Here is a 24,299-nt window from a genome sequence, read left to right as displayed (position 1 = left end):
AGGAGGACGCGGAGGTACGATCAGCCAGAGCCAGTAAGTAACCCCAAGATACCATACACGATATTTGTTTATTTGAGCTTGATAGAACAGCATGCTAGAGTTAGGCTAGGGATCTTCAGGAATTCATGATAATGTTGCCTGATATGTGATGCCTGTAGCCTAGGGTCCCTTATGGGATGTTCTCAGTGTTCCTCTAGTGGTGAGGGTTGATAGTTGTTATGCATGTTCCCTAGGGTATTGTGGTAGTACTTCATACAAATATGGGTAGGTGTGGAAGGTAGTATGGGCCCGTACTACTGAAAGCACAGGACCCATACGCGTATCAGGGAAACCATGGTCCCTAGGGTAGGGTTGCGAGAGTTGGATCCCAGAATTTTGGGAAGTGTCTGAGATTGGTAGGGTGTCTTCATTATGGAGATCTCGGGGCATGACGATAGTGGATCCGGATCAGGATCGGGAGCTGGAGAGCGAGTTCCGGGTGGATCGGTGCCGTCGGAGGTTATCGATCGGACGAGCACGAGCGAGCGGGATGCGAGGATTCGCGAGATCCTGCGTGATGAGGTTGCTGCATTGTTGCGGGCTGAGTTGCCAGAATTGTTTGGGTCGATCAGGACCGCTATGATTGAGTATTTCGACGAGCGATATGCGGCTCTCGCAGAGACGGTTGCCGCGACGGCTACAACGGCTGTAGCAGCGGCAAGGGGAGGAGCTAGTCGGGGTTTTCAGTATCGGGACTTCTATTATACGAAGCCCCCCACATGCGATAGGGTTCAGGACCCGATTGTTGCTATGAGATGGTTATCAGACATGGAGGGGTATTTCTCCACGAGTTTACGCCCTGCTGATCAGAGGGCGACGTGTGCTCTGGACCTATTGGTGGAGATTGACCATGGGGTCATATTCTGACGCGCAGAGGGCTGCGGTTTCAGGGAGATCAGTTAGAGAGATGTTCAGTACTCGCCATGTTCCGCGAGATGAGAAGGAGAGATTTGCTCGGGAGTTCCTTGAGCTGAAGCAGGATTCGGAGTCGGTGACTGAAATCACCATGATGTTTGTTGAGAGGGCGATGTTTTGCCCTGCGTTCGCTTCGGAGCGGACTCAGATCTGAGCATGCTCAAGAGGGATATCAGACAGTTTGTGTCTGCGCAGAAGTGTGAGACCTTGTTGGAGTTGCAGGAGGCCGCCATGTGGCGTGAGTTAGAGGTTGAGTTGCAGTTGCGAGAGCTGAGGCATGCCCCGATGCAGTCGCAGTCGGCGCCGAAACGGTCCAGGACCGTAGACGTTAGAATGGGGGGATCGGAGCGGTCACACTTGTGGGAAGTGTGGGAGGGATGGCACCGGAGCTTGTTGGTCCGGTGGTGCATACCGCAAGTACGGAAAGGAGGGGCACGGTGCACGGAATTGTCGGCAGTCAGTGCCAATTCAGGATTTGAGGATTTGTTATCAGTGTCGACAGGTTGAACATTTGAGGGTCAACTGTCCACAGCTTTCTGCAGGACCGGTGCAGGCTCTAGCACCGGCCACCTCGAGGAGTTCAGGAGGAGGACAGGACGGAGCGGAGCCCCAAGGGCTTGCGGCAGAGGGAGACGGAGCAGTGCCGGAGGCAGCTGCGGGTATGAGGCTTTCTTGATGTCTTGATTTCCTTGCGTTGATTGTGGCGTATTGTTCGTTCTGGTACCTTGTGTGGATTTCGATGCGGTATTCGTTATTTCGCGGGTTGGGCATGGTTATGGTTTGGTACTTCAAGTTTTCGCTTTGGTATTCGTTGTTCCCTGATGGTTTGGTATGGTTATAGTTTGGTGTTTTGGTGCCGGTAGTCTTGTGCGGTTTTCGATGTGGTATTCATCCTTTGGCAGGTTGTGGGTTGGTTACGGGTTATTGTTTGGGAATTTCGTTGGTTATCGTTCGTGAGGATTGTTAGTGGAAATGCGACACTGGGTTGAATGTCGGGTAACATCTACAGTCGTAGAGTGGATAATTGAAAGATCGGATTCTTTTGAGTGGACTGATCAGGGAAGAGATATGTTTTGTTGAGGGTTGCCTATGCTGGTGAGAAACAGTCAGTGTGTAAATGTTCTCTCTGTGCGGGGTTGTTCTGAAAGGTCATTAATGACGATCGATGGCAGTTAGTCAGTGCTTTAGTGGGGGAGAATTGGAGAATTCTCCAGGAGACCGATGAGTATGTGAGGGTGCGTAGCTGTTGGGATTCAACAGTGTTTGTCAGCTCAGAGTATAGGCCGACGAGAGCGGGTGTCGGGTATGCGGGGCGGGATACAGACCTAGGGCATTTGATTGTGGAGGCCTGAGAGGAGGCCGGGATCAAGCTTGAGTAAGTAATCGGAATTTTGCGATCAGAGTATTGGTACGTTTGAGGTACGTGATGGGTTGTACTGCATTAATCCCACGGGATTATGTTGTGCATGTTCTAGAGCTGGAACCGGAAGGTTCCCAGAGTTAGAACCTGAGGGTTCGCAGAGTTTGGGTGTACGGACCCACAGAGATATAGCCTCGAGTGGCTAAAATGTGTTATGAGAGTCGGTCCAGCCATGCTGGAGACTCTGTTGGTATTGCTGGATCAGTTTGAGATTGCGGATCATGTATGTTGCAGTATGATTGCATTGGAAGGTCTGGCCCCGGGTTAGTGATCTTGTTTAGCTGAGGCAGTGATTTTGATGAATGGAGAGAGTGCATGGGATTGAGAGCCCCTGCAATGAGAACCAGAGTATGTGAATAGCGGTTACGCAAAAAGGGTGGTGTCGCTTAGGGCAAGCACCGTGGCACCAGTTGGAGTGGCATTATGGCCAAGAGGGTCCCTTGGAAGGAAAAGGGGAAAGGTGTGTAACTCCGAAGGGGAGTACAAGTTCACAAGAATGAAAGCTGCAGAGCAGAGTTATGATTAGAGTATTTCAAGTATGGCCTTGAGCATCGTGTTCGCGGCAGCGAAGTAGGAACCCATCTGGGTTGGAGATGTTTGTTGAGGCTCAGAAGGGATGCAGGGGGAGAGAGAATCTTAAATTCTCCGTGTGATTCTGATCAGAGTGTAGGATGGATGTAATGGTTCATCTTGGGAGATGTTCGAGAATATCATCAGTGTATTGGGTCTCCCAACCTGCGGGTGTTGGGACTAGTTCAGTAGGTGTATGTGATGGCAAAAGAAGGACTTGTGAGAGTTGCTCTGAGAGTGAGAATGGATCTCTCAGTTGGTCCGGGATGGACAAAGTGGGCTTTGGATCGGGGATCCGGTGGTTCATGGTTTCCTAACCCTTATTGGTCGAGTGATTGTTGGGATTTAGAGCAGAGTTGCATCTTGGGTAATTCTTGGGTTACAGAGAGTGATGTGCAGTACAGAGATCGGGCTTCAGTTGACAGAGCAGATTCAGCAGATGAGACAGAGGTTATTGACCGCCCAGAGCCGACAGGAAAAGTTATGCAGACAGCCACCGATCCGAGCTTGAGTTTCAGGTCGGCGACTTCGTACTCCCGAAGGCCTCTCTTTGGAGAGGAGTGATTCGATTCAAGAAAAAGGGCAAGTTGGGCCCCCGGTATATTGGGCCATTTCGGGTGATTGCAAGGATAGGCCGGGTAACCTATCGATTGGAGTTGCCAGCGGAGTGAGGACAGATCCACGACACCTTTCATATGTCGCAATTGAGGAAGTGCTTAGCTGACGAGTCGGCAGTAGTCCCATTAGAAGATATTCAGGTGGATGCGGGCCTGAATTATGCTGAGAGACCAGTGGTCATCAGAAATCGGAAGATCGAGACTATGAGGTATAAGGAGATACCTCTAGTATTAGTTCGGTGGCAGCACCGGATGGGCCGGAAATGACCGGTGAGCTGGAACGTGAGATGCGGGAGCAGCATCCGGAGCTATTTTCAGAGTGAGACTTCGAGGGCGAAGTCTAGTTCTAGTGGGGGAGAGTTGTAACAGCCCGGAATTCCAAATATTGATATAATTATGATTTTGGGGGTGTTTTAAGAAGGGACTCGGCGAGTTGGAGCCAGACTCGCCGAGTAGGACCGCAGACTTGGTTGCGGGTTCGCGACTGGACTCGACGAGTCCAGATATGGACTCGGCGAGTCGACGCTGTTCAGCAGAAACCCTAGCCGTTTGGTTTTGGATCGTATATAACGCCTCTTAGGCCGTCATTGTCCGTCTTTTGGCCGATTGAGAAGAACCCTAGTCGTTGTGGACGTCTAGAGCAGGAGAGAAAGCTATTGGAACTTGGAGGAACTTGTTAGGCAAGAAGAAGAAGAGTTTGGCCAAAGAAATATCAAGGAGGATCGAGTCCTGAGGTTTGGGGACACAGAGAGTGCGTTTCCAGGTAATACTCGGACCATTTATGTTATTTTGATGTGTATACGAATCTAGGGTTTATGAAACCCATTTAGTGATTAGATGGGTTATTATGTTATTACCCAGACGATTATACCCCAGTAGTAAGATGTTTAGAAGTACAGAAAGTCCCATGATTGTATATCTCGGGACCATACGTATTTCAGGAAGCAGTTGCTCGTCTGCATGGCATGGACTCGCCGAGTCCAATGATCAGACTCGGCGAGTAGCTTGAAGATTTACTGGGACTCGCCGAGTTGTTCTTCAGACTCGGCGAGTAGCTTGAAGATTCACTGGGACTCGTCGAGTTGTTCTTCAGACTCGGCGAGTTGAGTCGGGGTGGCCCCGCGATTCTTCCAGGAGGAACTCGTCGAGTAAAAAGGGGATACTCGACGTGTAGAAAGGGAATCTTAATGAATCGGTGAGTCAAGGGCGAGTGGACTCGGAGTCGTTGAACTCGGCGAGTCTTGGGGTGACTCGGCGAGTTAGGTCGCGGGTTAAGTGAAGTTCTGAGTATGGGGACTCGGCGAGTCACAGGGTTGACTCGACGAGTAGGGTCAGTCAGGGGTTGACTTTGACCTTGTCTTTGACCAAGGATTGACCAGTGGTTCCAGGGGTATTTTGGTAATTGTTGTTTATTGTTTGAGTTCAGTGCATTGGTGACTGTTCAGAGGTGGAGATCGTATCAGTGATCGGAGCAGCTTGAGCTATCTGTTCAGTCGGCAGTTTCGAGGTGAGTTATCCTCACTATATCGTTAGGGTTTATGGCACCAAGGCCGACCCCTCTTTATCGGATGGGAATCCGGGTAGTTGTCATTATATGTTGCAGGCCGGAAGGCATTACTATGTGGACCGGAAGGTCATGGCCTGGAAAGGCGTATGTTTATAATTAGTATGATGACTGATTCCTATGATTATGTTATGCTAGTGACTGGTTAGTCCGGTATCTTGGTTAGAGTAATGCTTTGTTATGTGATCTGTTGATCAATTGCTAACTGTGAACTGTTATATGATTATGTGTTATGTGTATGATTGCTAGATCTGGGGTGTGACCCGGTATGCAGGGTCGTTCTATGATTTGTTATGCTCTGTATGCATTTTATGCTATAGGCCGGAAGGCAACATGTTATGGGCCGGAAGGCAATATGTTATGGGCCGGAAGGCGATATGTATGGACCGGAAGGTCGTGGCCTGGAAGGGCGTATGTGTGGTTGGTATATTGGGGGTATCTCACTAAGCTTTCGGGCTTACAGTTATGGTTTTATGTTTCAGGTTCTCAAGAGCCTGTGGCAAGGCAAAGGCGTGATCGTACCGTTCCTCGCGTTGGTGTTTTATGATATGAACCTGAGAAATTACTCTGTTTAATAATGTATTGAAAACCTTTTTGCAACAATGTTAATAAAATGGGTGATTTTGAAAAGTTTTAATTGTTTTGAAATTTTGGATGTTACAATCTATGAATGTCTCATGTTTCTATACATATTACATCTCACTTCACATCCCTTCCCCTCTTCTTCTCTACTCACGGCCACAAGAGCCAAAACCCCCACCATCCTCTTTCATTTTTCAAACACATTATCTCCTAAACTCTCCAAAGAAAACTCCTCTTTTTCCCTCTTAAAATCGAGAATTAAAGTATGCTTCAAGAGATTCTTCTTAGAAATCATCAACTTTGGTAAGTTCTTACTTAGATCTATGATTTAACTTCCTAACCTCTTCAAAAATCTCCTCTTACCACCTCAAATTCGTGATTATGCTCCCTAGAACTCATCAAGATTCGAAGATCACTTCAAGAAGCTAACTAGAGTCATAACTTACACCACCTTCTTCTTATCTTCATCAAAACCGAAATCCAAACCCCAAGGTGAGTTCATACCCCCTTGTTTTTGGTTTTTACTTGTTTTTGGGGGAGAATACAAGTTGATTTGTGTAGATCTATGTGTATATGCATGACTATGTGTGTTTTCCATGAAATATTTGGTGATTATGTGTTGATTTCTTCACTAATCTAAAAATATGTTAAGAAACTTGAAGTTTATCACTAGGATCTTCATATGAATCTTGAGAAAAGTATGTTTTATCACAAGTATTACATGTAAATATGTAGATCTGGGATTTGTATACTTGATATAGCAAAAATAAGTGTTGTGTTCAAAGATCTATAAACTAAACCCACAAAACAGCCCTTGACAGAAAACTTTTGGTCCAATCTCGGACTGTTTTGACCCTCCAAATGGAAGTATTTTTCAAAACTGTTTTACATGGATAAAGTTCAGATTTATACCTTTAAAATGACTACTCTCACGTTTTCATACGATTTTTCTACAATTTTTGGCGAATTTTACAAAACTGCCTATCATATTTGAAATAATTTCGGACCAACCTGTGAAGATGAGTAATTTCACATTAGTTTTAAGCCATCAAAAATTATGAGAAAAATTGTGAACAGAGTAGACAAAATTTCCAAACTTCCAAAATTTACGGATCCAGATTTCGACTTACGATGAATTTTCTACAAATTTTCTAAAAACTAGTTCGGAAAAGCCAAAAACCAGAAAAATATGTATTTTCACAAAACCAAGCCAAAAATGATATTTTTGACAAAAATGGGTTTAAAATGCTATTTTTATCATAAAGTAGTCATCAACACAAGTTTTTAACAAAATTGGAGATTAAAGTGTTATTCTTACAAAATTGGGCCTTAATTGTAAATTTTTGGCTTATTGGACCAAGAATGTCATTTTTACAAAAAGTGGGTTTTAGATATCAATTATGTAAATAATCAAGCTAAAATAAACAAAACAATAACAAACGGGTTAAAAACGACATTCATATCCTTATTGGGCCTGGAAATAATATACATGTTTAGTGGGCCTTAGTGTCATTTTACCTGTATATTGGGCTCGAGATAGGTATTCATATCCTTATTGGGCCTGGAAATAATATACTTGTTTAGTTGGCCTGAGTGTCCTTTTACATGTATATTGGGCCCGAGATAGGTATTCATATCCTTATTGGGCCTGGAAATAATATACCTGTTTAGTGGGCCTTAGTGTCCTTTTACATGTATATTGGGCTTAGGATAGACATTCACATTCCTTTTGAGCCTGGAAATAATAGACACGTATAGTGGGCCTTAGTGGTCCACTTACATGTTTATTGGGCCTAAGAATGGGTTTTACATGCGTTATTCTTTTTATGCTATTTTAGTGGATACTATTTGCATGCTATTTGGGCCTATAAATACCTTACATGTGAAATGGGCCTTAGTTGTCCTTTCACATATATTTTGGGCCCATGTTATATAATCTCATTCCCTTTAGGTCTTGAAATGATTTACATGTTTAGTGATGCCTTAGTGGTTCACTTACATGGATCATTGGTCCTAGAATGAGTTTATACATTTTTCTTCGCGTAAATTCGATTAAGGATCTAGCGAGTTTTATCGGTTGGCACCTATTAAGTGTACGATCGTAGCCTGTAGTTATAACCAGAGTCTCTTGGAGGGAGAGCAGAGATTTGTGTATAGATCTATACGGGGATGACACCCCACACCTGAGCTGTTCGCTACAGTTAGACTAACTCAGTCTAGGGTGACAAAAACCTTATTCTATTTTCCGTCGGCGTCCAACGACACCAAGACATGCGAAATTGTCATTATTTAGTATGATTATGACGGCTCGCTTAGAGGAATTAACATTATGAAGTTTACGGAAGACCATATTACTCGGAAACATTCTCTTACTAGTACTCAACCTCGGGGGTTGGTACGACAACTTTCTCTTGTACAGACAACATCGGGTTGTCTGGGAATATTCTCTTTACATGCTCTTACATTCTCTCTACATTCTCTTTACCTTTTTTAGTCAAATAAACAATAACATACATGCATTAATACAAGATCTAACACAAACACACTAAACAGTTTTCAGAAAATATCGGATTTTCTGGTGGTTTTCAAAGTTATACAATTCATTTTCTCAAACGTTTTCAAAATAACTTGTATTCTCAGGAAACCGTTGAAGCAGGATGAACGAAACAAACTAATGGATATTGTGTTATATTTTGTCTCATCATACTCTTACTGTTTTTCCATGTAATATTCAAATACAATACACGATGTAAACAATGAATGTTGTAATATTACATGTGTGATGATGATGATTTTATGTTTCAATTATATTCACTATAATGATATTTCAAGATGAAGTCACGCACAAGCCCCCGGACGTTTCTGCCGTCTGGTTCGGGGGTGTGACACTATGTTTGAGATCTTGTCCTCCCTAAGGTTACTTGGATAAGATGACCCAAACTAGATTTCCTCTGATGATATCACTCCCAATGAACACCAAAGAGAGAATAAAATAACTAAGAGAATAGTCAATTTCACAAAACCTATTTTTCATCTAGGATCCTTTCCTTAGATTTGTCTCCCATCCCATATGGGATAAGAGTCAAATTTGAAATTCACCTCCATCCCATGTGGGATGGAGTGATTTTCGTCCAACCCTATTTCCTTAAGGGTTCTATAACATTCCAATTGACTAACTATTGATTAATTAATATTAAACCCTTTTAATTAATTAAAACTATTTAATTAATTCCTAATATATTTTTCCAATTAATTTCTAATTAATTGTTAACCAAAATAATCAACAAACTAATTTCTTTTTTATTCTCCTCAATTTGGGGCATGGGGGCAAAACAAAAGGACACTGCTATTATTTAAAATATTACCAATAGTTAATGACTTTTGACACCTTTTCCAATAATTTGATACTTGTGAAAATTGTTCCATGGTAGGGAGTAAGAAGTTACATGTGAATATATTGTGGTTTGTAGAGAAAGAAAAAATGATATGAAATAGATTGTAATAAATAGGTATATTTATAGTTAAATTGTTAAATATATAATCATTTCTTTCTTGGAATAATACTCATTAATATCATTGCCCTGTTGCATCTCAGGGTAAATGACACGAAGCATCACGATCATCGGAGGGGGTTAGTGCACACAACCATGATAGCCTTCCACTTGGCCAAAAACCCCTTCATGTATAGTATACTCCCTGGCCTTAGAGTATTCAAAATAGAAGAACTTCTCGTTTAAGTTTTTTTTCATGAAAGTGCTTGAAATGAAAAAAAAAAAAAACCTTAACTTTGTTTCCGCAATAAAAAGAGCTTTTTCAGGTTGCTTATTTACAAAACATTTGTGTAATTGTCAATTTTTAATTGTTAAAAAACTATAAGACCCACCAAATTATTGAAAAAACTCAATTAAAAAGTTCCTTAATTAACAAGCTATTTGAAAAAGCTTATGTTTAAAAAACTCCAACAATAGTTTTTTAAATTTCATGAGCTTTTTGGGGTTACAAAATCTCTTATTGTACGGCTGTGCAAATGGAGACGGACATCGGTGCCAATGCTACATGAGAAGAGAGTGAAGAAAAGATGAGTGTCGATGAAGATTAAGGGTGAGTGTTGGTCACAATTTGAAAAACATAGGTTTAATTGTTTTAATTGTTTTGAAAAGATTAAGGAAGCATTAAAGCCCGCCATTTAATCTACACATCATCACTTTGACATCGAGCACACAACATCGGAGATGGTGTTCACCCTCATAATGCGCACGATGCACCTCTAAATACGTCCCGCCAGATATCCTATCAAAATGATTGAAAATGTTATTTGTTATTTTTTTTTTGTTTTATTGTTCCTCTAAAATATTAAAGAACTCGGTTTCAAAAGTTTATAAGTTAACAAAGTCGTTATGTAAAACTTAGTTTGAAAATCTCTCATTGCTATAAGTTTTGTGAGAGTTTTCTTTCTTAAGTTTTTTGAAAATACTCTTAGGCTATGAGGAGTAATTAGTATCAACCCACCGAAAAAGTGTTGTCACCTCTGCGCTACGTCAGCTTCACTACCAGCCCACTAGATATTGAAAATGGTTACCACTCCACAATTTTTTATTTTATTCTTTTTAAGATTAAATTAAATAAAAACATAATTTAAAACATAAAAAAAATATTTTACATTAATTGAAACCAAGTTACATTACTAAAACATCATAGAAAACTAGAAAGGTTACCCCCGCTACGTGGGGGCCAGAAGCTTTCAATATTGTTTCCGAATCGATAAATATGATAAACGTAGAAAGTGCAAGGATGAAAAGCCCGGAGTTTGCCCCGGACCGTTTTTTTCATGTTTTTATGAAAAAATGTAAAAGTTTTGAATGCAAGGATCAGAAGTTTCTAAACGGTTAAAGAATTAAAGGGGTATGAATTAGCAAATTTTTAGAAAAAGGGATCAAAGTTGTCAAACTGTTAAAGTTTTGTGGCCAAACTTTAAATATTAAAAGGTTCCTAAAAAGTGTAAAAATATTGATTGCAAGGACCAAAAATGTCAAAATAGGTAAAGAATGAGGAGCAAAATGCAGGGACCATTTCTGCAAAAAAATGCCAAATTTACTATTCCTAAGCTTCATATATATATATATATATATAAAATAGAAAATTAAACCTAAATTACTAAAAAAATCAAGCATAAAAAACATAGAATTTAGTTGCGATATTCGTTAAGACCTTGTTGAACTTTTAAAAATGCCCTTAAATTTTCCGGTGGACCAATCCGTTCAGTCAAGTATTTTAATTTGTATCAATATGTGGAAGATAAAAAATATGAGAAGAGAATATCTTTTGTCGAATATATGTGTTTGTTTTGAAAAAATGTGTGTTTTAGTTTGAAAATTATGTGTAAAATGAATGTATATATAGAGAAAAAAATTAAAAAAATAATAAATTCAATTTTTTTAAATGCTTGTAACAGTTGAAATTGAGCAAACCGTTCCAATCATATTGTATGTATTCTTCCGTCTTACCCTCCACGCCAACCCACCTATCCTGAGGGCAGTGTTCACGCGTCTCCAAGGGGTCCAACTCAGCATCCCGCACGTGAAGGGACTGCCACTCCGAATAGCCTTATGGTGCTCTTAGGAATGATCTAATATGATTTTAATTACATTTTCTTGATAAACAAATACAAGATGACAAATGGCTATGAATGCTATAAACCTAATCATTTTAAAAAAGTAAAATTTTATATTTTATAATAAAATCAAGTAAAATCATTGGTATTTTTTGAAAGTACTTATAAAATACATACACATTTTAATGAATCCAGAGATATTTTGAAATCTCAACTCACCAATCAGGCAATCACCAGATTCATCACCATAAAACTACGCTCTATCTTACACTCTTTTGGGCACGCCGGTGAACTACCAAACACATGGAGAAGGAACATATTCTCCTACTAATCCTCTCCTCCTTCTTTCTACTGAAACCCATCGCCGGTGCTAACGACGACTGCTTGCCGGCCTCGTGTGGCCCCCACCAACCAGAAATACGTTTCCCGTTCCATATCCTCGGCCGGCAACCCGCCCGCTGCGGATTCCCCGGTTTCGACCTCTCCTGTGACGAACAAAACCAAACAATCATCCGACTTCCGTCATCCCGCTCATACATCGTCAAAAGAATTTCCTACGTTTCACAGGTTCGTTTTCAAAACATTACACAAATAAGACGCTTCAAATTTAAATCACGTCTCTGTAAACGATTCACAGGTGATCTACATAGATCCGGAATTCTGCCGGCCAAACCGAATCGTCGGTGTCAATTTAACTGACACGCCATTCCGTTTCAGCACCTTAAGGAGCTTCACTTTTTACAACTGCTCCACTCAGAACTACGGTTTCATGTATCCCGCCATTCCATTCCCTTGCCTGAGCTCCAGAAATTATTCGGTAATCGCTACTCGGACCGGAATATTCTCTCCTGCATACATGCCTTCAAATTGTCAGGCTATGAAGACGATCGTGGTGCCAATCCGGTTGAACAGTGACTTTAGAGACGATTTGCAGTTGATGTGGTTCACTCCGTTTTGTAGATCTTGCGAAATGGAAGGTAGAGCTTGTGGATTGAAGAGCGATGATGGAGAGACAGTTTGCGTTGGTTCTTCCCGCGGTAAGTTTCTCTTACAGTACATATTTTTATGCATGAAGTACTATCTGTCAAGCTAGCCTGAGAAGTTCATCCCTTCCATGATTCTTACTTGCAAGCTTTTACTAATGATTACAGTACATATCTTTGTGCACAGAGTACTACCGATAAAGGTTGATTGCTTCTTGTTCGTTACGCTTTAACTTTTACCTTTTGACTTTTATCTTCTTCTAATCTGATCATCCCTTTTTGCCTTTTCAAGCAAGATGATTGCAGGTTTTTGACTTTTTTTTTTTTTCTTTCTATCCAACTAAAATGCATTCAAATTTTTAATTATAAATATATTTATGGCTGATTTGATCTTTTATTTTAAAATTTAAACTTTTGTTCGTTACTGAAAGCAAAAAATAACAATTTAAACATATTATAACATAATTTATTTATATATAATAAGCAAAACCATATATTATTTTAATTAAAACTCGATAAAGTAGTTCGAAAAAGTTAAACTTTCATTGTCGTAAACATTGAGCATGTATAGAGAATATCTTAATAATTCATGTCGGACAATTAATAAAATGTGTATCATTAGTATTTGTTTTCATATGATAATAATATTTTCCGAAAATACATTTTTAAAATCTTTGTTTTGAAGCATATAGTTTTCAAAGCACGTATTTAAGCAACACTCGACAATCATGTCGACTATGTAGGTTTTAACTTGTATTTTTTGTTAACTTATAGACTTTATTGCACGTTATTTTACGCTTTCATTTACTTTTGTGTCTGGAATATCAATGATCTTATCACATTTAATGCGTAGAACTTGTAATATGGTAAAAAGTTTTTCAAAATCTCAATAGTTTAGGTTATAAATAAATAGATATATCGTTTAATCACTTCAACAATATCTTAAATATATTAATCAATATCAATATAAAAATATATATTGATATAAAGTAAAACCAGTGGAATCTATAAACAAATTCAGAAAATTTAATGCATCTTTGGAAAATATATTTTCAAAATCCATACCTAACACTCCCCTACACCAACTAACATACTGTGTAACGAGTCAAAAACGGCATCAACCATGCAATTAATTGAATTTAAAATAAAGACCAGAGTAAATTACAAATTTGATCCCTGTGCTTTACCCAAACTTCAAGTTCAATCCAAATATTAAAATTCTTGTGCGAAAATAGTCCTTATGTTTTACTTAAAGTTGCAAGTTTAGTCCGAATTTTGAAGTCGATTTATTAATCACTAATCATCCTTTATAGGTATTTCTAAGAGTGCAAAATACGGATTGAGTATAGGCATCGGTGTACCCGCCTTAATAGGCATCATCGGACTTATATGCTATGCATCAGCTAGAGCACAAGCCCAAAACGAATCTCATAACCAAAGCATTGACCTTTTCTCAATTACAATCATCCCACAACCAAGAACGGGCTTGGATGGGCCCACAATAGAGTCCTACCCAAAGACTGTTCTTGGAGAGAGTTGTAGATTGCCTAATGATGATGCTACTTGTGCTATATGTCTTTCTGATTACAAACCTAAAGAGTCGTTGAGGACGATCCCAGAATGTAATCACTATTTCCATTCTGAATGTATTGATGAGTGGCTCAAGCTGAATGCCACCTGTCCAGTGTGTAGGAACTCACCGGAGAGTTCTTCATTGGTTACACCTTGTTCTTCTGCATCATCGACATCGAGTCGGGAAGATTCAACTTAAAGAACAACAACAAATACAAATGATTTTGAATTTTGGTCCATTTTACATGTATATTTGTAGATATAAAAATGAGTTTACACGGTTAAACTATTATACCATGTGTGGGGCATAGGAAATTTTAAAGACATGATCGATAGAGTGAACAAAAACCTTTTTATTTTGCGATATTTTTAAATCGTTGTTGATGCTTTTTTGTATGAAGTTCTAGTTTTTTGCAAATTTTTTGTACAAAAATTTATTTGGATAACATATATTCTCTTGTCATAATAAACTGCTGCTTGTATATGGATATTATTATTAATTTGTAAATTTAACAATTATTTATGATATTATAATTAATTTATAAATTTCCCTTATGTTTGGTACGTACATTGTTTTCAAAGGTTACTTATGATCGAAGTCAAACTCTTATTGGGGCTCTGATGTTTACTGAACGTGTTGACCATGTCTGTCATTTTCACGATGGCATACCAACTGTTTTTTTTAAACGATTTGGTACAGGACTCTTGTTTCTTTAAACGAGTACCAAATACCAAAATTGTAAAATGTATTTTTTTTTTAAAATTAAAATGGGACCTCTTGAAATTTTTCTGGAGCCATGTCTCTTTTTAAAATGCCGATTAAAATCGGTAATCTTTGGGAGACAATTAGATCATTCTTTTTTGAAACGAATTTCATGAGAAATGCATCAATTGGATCAAGCGGACACTGCTTTTAGCTGCTTGTTAAAAAGGAGGAATGTCATATATATATATATATATATATATATATATATATATATATATATATATATATATATATATATATATATATATATATATATATATATATAAGGGTATATAAACTTAGGTACCAAAACACATCACAATAGGTCGTTTTCTTTGATATATGAATTATAATGTTCTTAAACTTCAACCCTAACTTGATTTACTTTCAAAATATTCAAAATTTTACTATTATCTTTCTCTAAAATCACATCTTTTTTCTGAACACCTACTAGGCTATATATATATTGTAGTTGAAAATGAAAATTATGTAAGAGGAAGATAAATGTGTAACTTATAAAAATCTTGGAAGTAAATCAAGTTAGAAGTTAAATTATAAGAACATTGGACAATTAGAATGTATTATATGATACAAAACGATGTAGTATGATGAATTTTGGTACCTAAGCTTATATACCCTTAAGGGTATATATATATATATATATATATATATATATATATATATATATATATATATATATATATATATATATAGGAGTAGGATCGAATGAAAACACCAAAAAGGTTGACAACGCAAGAACAAAGTATATTTATTTGTGATTCCATGTATTCATTTGTGGAGCAATGATAAATTTTTACGCCTTTAATTTCAATTGAAGAGAAAAAGTATGTTCATGTTGATTGTGCGTAAAAATTTATCATTTCTCCGCAAATGAATACATGGAATCACAAATGAATATATTTGTTCTCGCGGTCTCAACCTTTTAGGTGTTCTCATTTGATCATTTCCATATATATATATATATATATATATATATATATATATATATATATATATATATATATATATATATATATATATATATATAGGTAGGTAGGTTCAAATGTTTCTCACATTTATTGTGAGCTAGAATGCACCGATAAGAATTGAGTAAACATTAAATGTATATTAAATGATATCCATATTTATAAATCCTTTTTGTGGAACTTAATTTAATTCGTCATTAATGTCAATAATAATATTCTTTCAGAATGAATTTATATATAAAATAATAAGAGTGTATTCTAGGAAAACGAAAGTATATTCTACTAGAATACACCCTCATTCTTCATATTCCATACAACTTTATTGTATTTTAAGTGAGTGAGTCCTGAAATAATGTTATTGCTGATATAAAAACCTAGATACGAATTCATTCTGAAAGAATGTTATTACTGACATTAATGACGAATTTAATTAATTTCCATAAAGAGAAAAATTATAATTATGGATATCATTTAATATACATACAATTATGGAAACCATTTAATATCTATCATTATTTAATAAAATAATAATATAATTTTACAAAATTCCTATTGGTGCATTTTAACACACAATAAATGTAAAAAACACTTTAACCTAGCCCTATATATATATATATATATATATATATATATATATATATATATATATATATATATATATATATATATATATATATTGAGAAAATTACACAGTTGGTCCTTGTGGTTATGGGTTACTTGCACGCTTGGTCCCTAGAAAGATTTTTTTTAACTCGGACCATCCTTGAAACTTTATTTGTTACCCGCCCAATCCCTCTATTAACTTCTCCGTATGTTTAGCTGTTAGCAACCTCCACATCGGGGGCATTTTTGTTCTTTCACCTTTGCAACAACTTTAAAACCCTTCTCCTTCCCCTTCCCCTTCCTTCTTTTTCTTGGAAAAAACCATTCATTAATGGAGGATTTTAAGGTTCATCCTTCATCATCGTGTTCTTCATATTTCTGGTTCTACCCTTGTGTTGATAGTGATTCTTTGAATGTAATGTTTAATCTGAAAATCTGTTGTGGTGTTGATGTTTAGGATATGGTTTAAAGTTGTTTTCGATGTTGACAATATTGCTGGAACATGAATAGTTATATGATTTCGTTAGTGAATCAATGGAAGATTTTAAAATCAGAGTGATGATCGAATTTGAGTTTTGATGGAAATAATTTCGTTGAACTCGATCTTGAACAAACTTTAAGGAAGAGGTAGAGCTTCATCTGATTGTCATTCAATGGAGAAACCGATTGAAATTTTACCCAAAAATCAATTCATCCCAAGACATCAAATACATGGAGAAATCGGTTGAAAATTTACCAAAAAACGATTCCACATCGTTTCAACATGAAATTCAATTTTTACATTCATTCAAAATTCCTGACATCAACGTGTATAATGGGTATCTATACAACTCATACCAAATTCACCCAAGAACATCAATACAACTCAAAATTTTTGACATTGACATGTATAATGGACTTGAGGACAACCTTCAGTATGTATGAAACAGATGGAACCGATTGCATCACTCCCAAGAGCTTAAACCTGGTGTTGAATCGACTCGGTGAGTCGAGAAGTGTAGATGAGTGTGTTCGTATGCTTAATCGATTTGATCTCAATGGAGATGAAATTCTTGTTTGTTTGAAATTGTAGTTTTAATGGGAGTCGAAATGGGTTTGATGCTTTGATGATAATATGAAATTGATGGGTATGTGTTTTAATTGAAGAAAATCGAGAAGTAGATGCGATGTTTATATTGGTCAAATTTTGAAAAATTTGGTCAAACCAATTAACTGACCTTGCTATCTCATTTTCGTTTTAATATTTTTAAAGAAAGTTACATTTAAGTCCATCCAAAAATGAAAGGACAAAAATACCCCTGATGTGGGGGTTGCTAACAGCTAAACAAACGGATAAGTTAATAGAGGTTCTGAATGGATAACAAATTAAAGTTTCAGGGATGATCCGAGTTAAAAAATCTTTCTAGGGACCAAGCGTGCAAGTAACCCATAACCACATGGACCATCCGTGTAATTTTCTCTATATATTTCATACCTTGAACGGTGAATTGACAATCTTACTTTGGTTGACGGGTTAGTTGCTAGATGGAACAAGTTCATTCCTAGTAAAATTAACATCTTGATGTGGAGAATCCTGCTAAATCGCATTCATACAAGAGTAAAATTGGCAAATACAGAAATTGATATTCACTCTACTTTATGCCCAGTGTGTGTGATAACTAACAAGATCATGTTGATCATATGTTCCTTCATTGTGAAATCTCTGTTCAGATTTTAAATCTTGTCGGTAAATGATGTGATTTGTGTTTTTCAACTGTGGTTCACGTTCGAGAATTGGTGACCTTGTTACTTGTTAGACAATGTGTCTTTGTCTAATAAAAAAAGTGATGCTTTGGATGCGATTTCTTAATTACATTTTTGCTTATGGAAGTTTCGTAATACATTAATTTTTGCTTTAAAAAAATTAAAAAAGATTTCATTTTAGTAAACAAAAAATAAACAATTTAGGATGTTCGAGTTACCTTTCTACCCTTTGCATGATCTGTCTCTGTCATTCATAAACTAAATTATTTTAAGAAAAAAAACTAATTTATTATTAATAAAATCAAATAATATCATAAATTTGTTTTCAAAGTAAACATAAAGACTTCCATGTTTTACACCATCAAACACACCGGTGAGGTAGCAAGTAGCAACCCTATGGAGAAGGAACACATTCTCCTGCTCATAATCTTCTGTTTCTCTTTCTTTGTACTGAAACCCATCGCCGGAGCCGACACCTCCTGCTTGCCGTCCTCCTGCGGCCCCAACGAGCCAGAAGTACGGTTCCCGTTCCGTATCTCCGGCCGGCAACCGGCCCGATGCGGTTTCCCCGGTTTCAATCTCTCCTGTGACCAACAAAACCGAACAATCATCCGACTTCCGTCATCCCTCTCATACATAGTCAACAGTATTTCCTACTTTTCACAGGTTCGTTTCCAAATTCTTACTTTGAAAAGTAGTTTAAATCATGTATTAATCATAATCGGTAAACGATTCACAGGTCATCTCCATAGATCCGGAATTCTGCCGGCCAAATCGAATTGCCGATGTCGATATAGCCAACACGCCATTCAGTTACAGTACCTTTTGGAGACAGAGCTACACTTTTTACAACTGCTCCTTACAGTTACAGAGCTTCGATCAAACGTATTATGGCTTTCCATTCCGTTGCCTGAGCACCGGAAATTACTCTGTAATCGCTTCTACTGGTTCCATGCCTTCAAATTGTAAGGTTTTGAAGACGATCGAGGTGCCAGTTCGATCAAACAGCGACTTTAGATATGAATTGCAGTTGATGTGGTTCACTCCGTATTGCGGATCTTGTGAAAGGGAAGGTAAAGCTTGTGGATTGAAGAGCGATGATGGACAAACAATTTGCGTTAGTCCTTCCCGCGGTACGGTTTCTCTCCTGACTCTTACAGTACATGTTTTTATGCAGAAAGTACTAACTTTTAAGCTTTCCTTAGAGGTTACATATTTTTAGTACTATTTATATTTGTTAAATATTATACTTAACAGTCTTCTACACTAACAAACAAGTAACAACTAGTCAACATGGCATCTAGCATGCGATTGCTTGGAATTTAACACGAGGAATAATCAACTTGCTAGTAAAGTCGACATGGCCACAAAAAGTCAAAATATGTCAAGTTTAAATTCAATTATCTATTGTTAATACTTGTTTTGTTTTATTGTACGTAGGTATTCCAAGGAGTGCTAAATACGGATTAAGCATAGGCATTGGTGTACCTGCCTTAATAGGCATCATCGGGCTTATATGTTACACATCTTCTAAAGTTCAAGCCCATAACGAATCTCATAACCAAAGCATTGACATTAACTCAATCGCAATCATCCCACAATTGGCCTCAAGAACAGGTTTAGACGGGCCCACAATCGAGTCCTACCCTAAAACCGTGCTTGGAGAGAGTTGTAGATTGCCTAACGATGATGCTACTTGTGCTATTTCTCTTTCTGATTACAAACCTAAAGAGTCGTTTAGGACAATCCCGGAATGTAATCACTATTCCCATTCTGAATGTATTGATGAGTGGCTCAAGTTGAATGCCACCTGTCCGGTGTGTAGGAACTCACCGGAAAGTTCGGCACTGGTTACCCCTTGTTCTTCGGCATCATCGAGATTGAGTTCAGTAGATTCATCATAGAAAAACAAAATCGAAAATAAATCTTGAATTTTGATAGCGTTTACATGTACATTTTGTATGTATAAAAACATTGTTAATTAATAATTACATGGTAAAAGTAATATAGGATGTTTGGTGCATGAGAATTTTTAGAGATAAGATTCATAGATTTATCTCAATGAAATTGGCACATTTCGTATTCTAAATTTGAAGATAGCCAACATATAATTTAGACCATAAATACTCAAAAAAATTCAATCACAATCACAATCAAACCATCATGTTAACATCATCTTTCTCAGTTGCATCACTAAACATATACTGAGTCTGATACTCCATCAAAGACTGAGTCGATCTCTTCACATCCCAAAACAACTTGTAAACCCTACTCACATCCTCCATCTCCACCACCTTCCCTTTCCTCTTCTCACAAGCCAAAGCAAGCGATGTTATTAAATTTATCGCGTACCTCAAAATCGTCTCCACCCCAATTTTAGTCAACAAAATTTTCGCATCTTCCGCCACATCAACATCTTCTTCCTAACCAGACGGTGGGGAACCCGGGCGACTATATATATATATATATATATATATATATATATATATATATATATATATATATATATATATATCCTAAATTATTTTTAGGGGCTAAAGTTCGTTCAAATTCAAATTAGTTCAAAAGATAAATAATTTGACTTAGTTATTATTGCTAATTGAACACTTCTATAGTGAATAATAAATAATCTTTTTTTCAATCTTTATTATATTTGGCTTAGTTGTAATTTCACTACCATATGGACAATTTATGATGTTTTATCTTATATTTATTATTTTTAAATTAGATATAATTATTTAATTTAATATATAAAAGGTCTCTCTCTCTCTCTCTCTCTCTCTCTCTCTCTCTCTCTCTCTCTCTCTCGTAAACAGTAAAGACACACCTTTGTCTTCCTCACTCACCTCCAAAAACTTTGAACCCCATCTCTATTTCACCACCTTCCGCCACCACCACTATCAGATGCAACCGACCAAGGTAAGTGATTTCCTGCCCGTACCCGATCAAAACCCACCTATCCACCGACATCCCTTCCTATTTGCAACCCTAAATCAGATTTGTGGAAATGAACCCCTACACCTCCATTTTTTTCCGGCAACACCATAGCCACCACCGATTATCACCTCCCATCTATTTCCTCCCTATTTAGCCTCTCCCGTGTTCTCCATCTCATCCCCAACCGCATGTAATTTTTCCAGTGGTTGTTTCTTTCCCACGATCGATGGTTGTTGAACCTCCGCGAGGATCATCATCATCGGACCTTGAAATCCACCACTTCTCACTAAATATGAAATCCATCCTCATCACCCACATACCCCTATTTATTTCATCACATACGAACATATGAACATACCCATCTTCTTCCTTCTTCCTGTAGAAAATCAAACATATGAACATACACACTCTCTCAAATTTAAACCCTCTGCAAATCTATGATATATGATATAACATATAGAGGAAGAAGAAGAAATTAGGGTCCTTGAACCCATTGAAAATCCCCATAAAAAAGACCCAAAACACCATTCCCGTATTAAAAATCCCCATGCCTTCTTCTTTGATTATGATTTCAACTTTCCTCCCTGTTTTGAAACAACTATGATACCCAGTTACAGTAAAATCGTTACTTACTCGATTAATCATCCAGGTTTGCGTGAAGATCTTTATGCTAAAGGATTTGCACCAGTTTCTCATTTTTTCAATCTGAATCGATCACATGTGTTTATTGGTGTAAAAAAATCGTGAAGAACAACGGATTTCGGGTGTAAGCCACTGAACTGGGTATTCTGATGTAAGCTTCAAAATCGTCATCAGCTTTAGCAGAAACAAGACGAGATGGAGTGCAAGCTTTAACTTCTGCTTGACTTCTAATTTATGTGTGTTAGATTAGCATAAAGATGGTTCTAGTTTACGGTGGTTCATTCAAAATGAGTATGAGAGAGAGATCTTTTATGTATTAAATTAAATAATTATATTTAATTTAAAAAAAACATCATAAATAGTCTTTGTGGTAGTGAAATGACGAAAATGTCATTCAGTTAACGGACAAAATTTAACGGAGTTAGCAATAAGAACCAATCGTCAGAAGTTTTGAAAGCACATGGACCAACTATGATGTTTCTAAACCACGTGGACTAAACTTCAGCTTTGAGGAAACCATAAGGAGTATTTATGTTGTTTTTTCTTTTATATTTGACAACATAATATTAAACTGGTTAGTTGCGGCATGCATTTTTATAGTCTATCTCTCTATCTCAAAAACTATCTTTCTATATCAAAAAGACAAAAACCTACCAAAAATATTTAGCTTAAAAATTGGTCCTCAACGAAAGAAACCTTAAAAAAAGTTAGAAAGATTTTTTGCTATTTCAATATTATAACAACAATTTTACAACTTATAAAAGCGAATTAATTTTTTTTTTGTTTTTTTGTGGAAAACAGATTTGAATTATAATAAACATCGTCATTAACTATTTACGACATGATTATCAATTTGGTTTTTTGTTTAAAGTATAAATGTTAACATTGTGATTATGGTGATTATCCCAATAATCAATTTAGATCATAAGTTTGTCTTCATTCTTCCAAGGTAAACATAGATACTTACATGGATTATATTTTAAGATCTTATCTCACCAATCACCACCATAAAACTATCGTTCTTCCCTTTATCCCTTAACTCCGTTACATACTCCGGTGAAGTAGCAACCACATGGAGAAGAAACATATTCTCCTACTAATCTTCTCCCTCTTTTTACTCAAACCAATCGCCGATGCCAAGGACAACTGTCCGCCGGCATCCTGCGGCCCCAACGAACCAGAAATACGGTTCCCGTTCCGTATCCTCGGCCGGCAATCGAGCCAATGCGGTTTCTCCGGCTTTGACATCCTCTGTGACGAACAAAACAAAACAACCATCCAACTCCCGTTATCCCTCACTTACATCGTCAACAAAATTTCCTACCTCGAACAGGTTTCTTTCCAAAATCATAGCCAAATAGTACTTTAAATGATTAAATCATGTGTTTAATCAACGATTCGCAGGTGATCTACTTAGATCCAGAATTCTGCCTCCCAAACCGAATTGTCAGTGTCAATATGACCAATACGCCATTCAGAAGTCACTTATGGATGCAGAGCTACACCTTTTACAACTGCTCCTTACAGAAAGACCAAAGCTTCAACTTTTCCGACGCCAACGTTCCATTCCCTTGCCTGAGCAACGGAAATAGCTCGGTAATTGCTGTGGAGACCGATCCTTGGATTCGTGTGCACATGCCTTCGAGTTGTAAGGTTATGACGACGATCGATGTGCCTGTTGGGTTTAACAGCGACTTTGGAAGTCAATTGGAGATGATATGGTTCACTCCGTTTTGCAGATCGTGTGAAAGTGAAGGTAAAGCTTGTCGATTGAAGAGTGATGATAATGATAATAGTGATGGACAGACGATTTGTGTTTCCCGCGGAAAAGGTATACAGCTACAGTACATATTTTTTTGCACGAGGTCCTGCCTGTTAAGCTACAGTTGATATAGGTCACTTAAAAGTCAAAATATGATGCTTTGAAACCAATTCACGCTTATTGAATTTTAATTTTTTGTATATAGGTATTTCTAGGATTGCTATGTACGGATTGAGCGTAGGCGTCTGTGTTTCCACATTAATATGCATCATCGTGTTTAAATGGTACGCGTCTTCCAGAGCACAAGCCTATAACGACTCTAATAATCAAGGCATTGGCCTTTCCACAATTGCAATCATCCGACAGCCCACCTCCAAAATGGGTTTAGATGGGCCCACGATCGAGTCTTATCCAAAAACCGTGTTTGGAGAGAGTTGCAGATTGCCTAACGATGATGTTACTTGTGCTATTTGTCTTTCTGACTACAAGCCTAAAGAGTTGTTGAGAAAAATCCCGGAGTGTAATCACTATTTTCATGTAGAATGCATAGACGAGTGGCTCAAGAGAAATGCAACTTGTCCCGTATGCAGGAAAACGCAAGAAAGTGCTGTGTTGGTTACTCCTTGTTCTAAGACATCATCATCGAATTCTGTAGATATATCTTAGAAAACGAATTGAAGGTCTTGGATATTGATACTACCCTTTACTTGTATTTTTGCATATGTAAACCATAAGTTATATAACAAAGCTATAATACCATATAAATAAAACGGTTGATGATTAATAAGGTAGAAAATTTATCCATGTATAGATTTAGTTATTTAAGTTTTTTTAATCATATGGCCATTAAACTTTTATTTTTGTAAACATTTTTTAAACAACCGAAAGTTTTATATTAAAAGGTTAGCAAGACATTAAAGAAAAGAAACAATTACATAAAGATGTCATTAATTGGATTTTACATTCAATCAATCGATTTGATAGCAAGCTTATTTTTTCTATACACAA

At 37.3% G+C, this 24,299-nt stretch overlaps 3 protein-coding genes across 3 annotated transcripts; all 3 read left to right on the top strand.

The window, feature by feature from the left end:
• The first annotated feature begins 11,524 nt into the window (after positions 1–11,524).
• On the top strand, positions 11,525–14,291 carry LOC145058309 (putative RING-H2 finger protein ATL21A). Its single transcript, XM_079006232.1, has 3 exons — positions 11,525–11,885; positions 11,956–12,355; positions 13,615–14,291. Exons 1-3 carry the CDS (start codon positions 11,622–11,624, stop codon positions 14,070–14,072), a joined length of 1,122 nt encoding a protein of 373 aa, XP_078862358.1. The 5' UTR covers positions 11,525–11,621; the 3' UTR covers positions 14,073–14,291.
• Positions 14,292–18,283: 3,992 nt separating this feature from the next.
• LOC145059107 (putative RING-H2 finger protein ATL21A) lies at positions 18,284–19,962 on the top strand. Its single transcript, XM_079006970.1, has 3 exons — positions 18,284–18,616; positions 18,690–19,083; positions 19,391–19,962. Exons 1-3 carry the CDS (start codon positions 18,299–18,301, stop codon positions 19,852–19,854), a joined length of 1,176 nt encoding a protein of 391 aa, XP_078863096.1. The 5' UTR covers positions 18,284–18,298; the 3' UTR covers positions 19,855–19,962.
• Positions 19,963–22,463: 2,501 nt separating this feature from the next.
• On the top strand, positions 22,464–24,026 carry LOC145058337 (putative RING-H2 finger protein ATL21A). The gene is made up of 3 exons (XM_079006258.1): positions 22,464–22,862; positions 22,934–23,360; positions 23,497–24,026. Exons 1-3 carry the CDS (start codon positions 22,602–22,604, stop codon positions 23,955–23,957), a joined length of 1,149 nt encoding a protein of 382 aa, XP_078862384.1. The 5' UTR covers positions 22,464–22,601; the 3' UTR covers positions 23,958–24,026.
• Positions 24,027–24,299: the final 273 nt, after the last annotated feature.

Source organism: Lactuca serriola, chromosome 6 (assembly GCF_051521515.1).
Source record: "Lactuca serriola cultivar US96UC23 chromosome 6, Lser_US96UC23_V15, whole genome shotgun sequence".
Classification (NCBI taxonomy): domain Eukaryota; kingdom Viridiplantae; phylum Streptophyta; class Magnoliopsida; order Asterales; family Asteraceae; genus Lactuca; species Lactuca serriola.
This window is presented reverse-complemented; position numbering and strand designations above follow the sequence as displayed.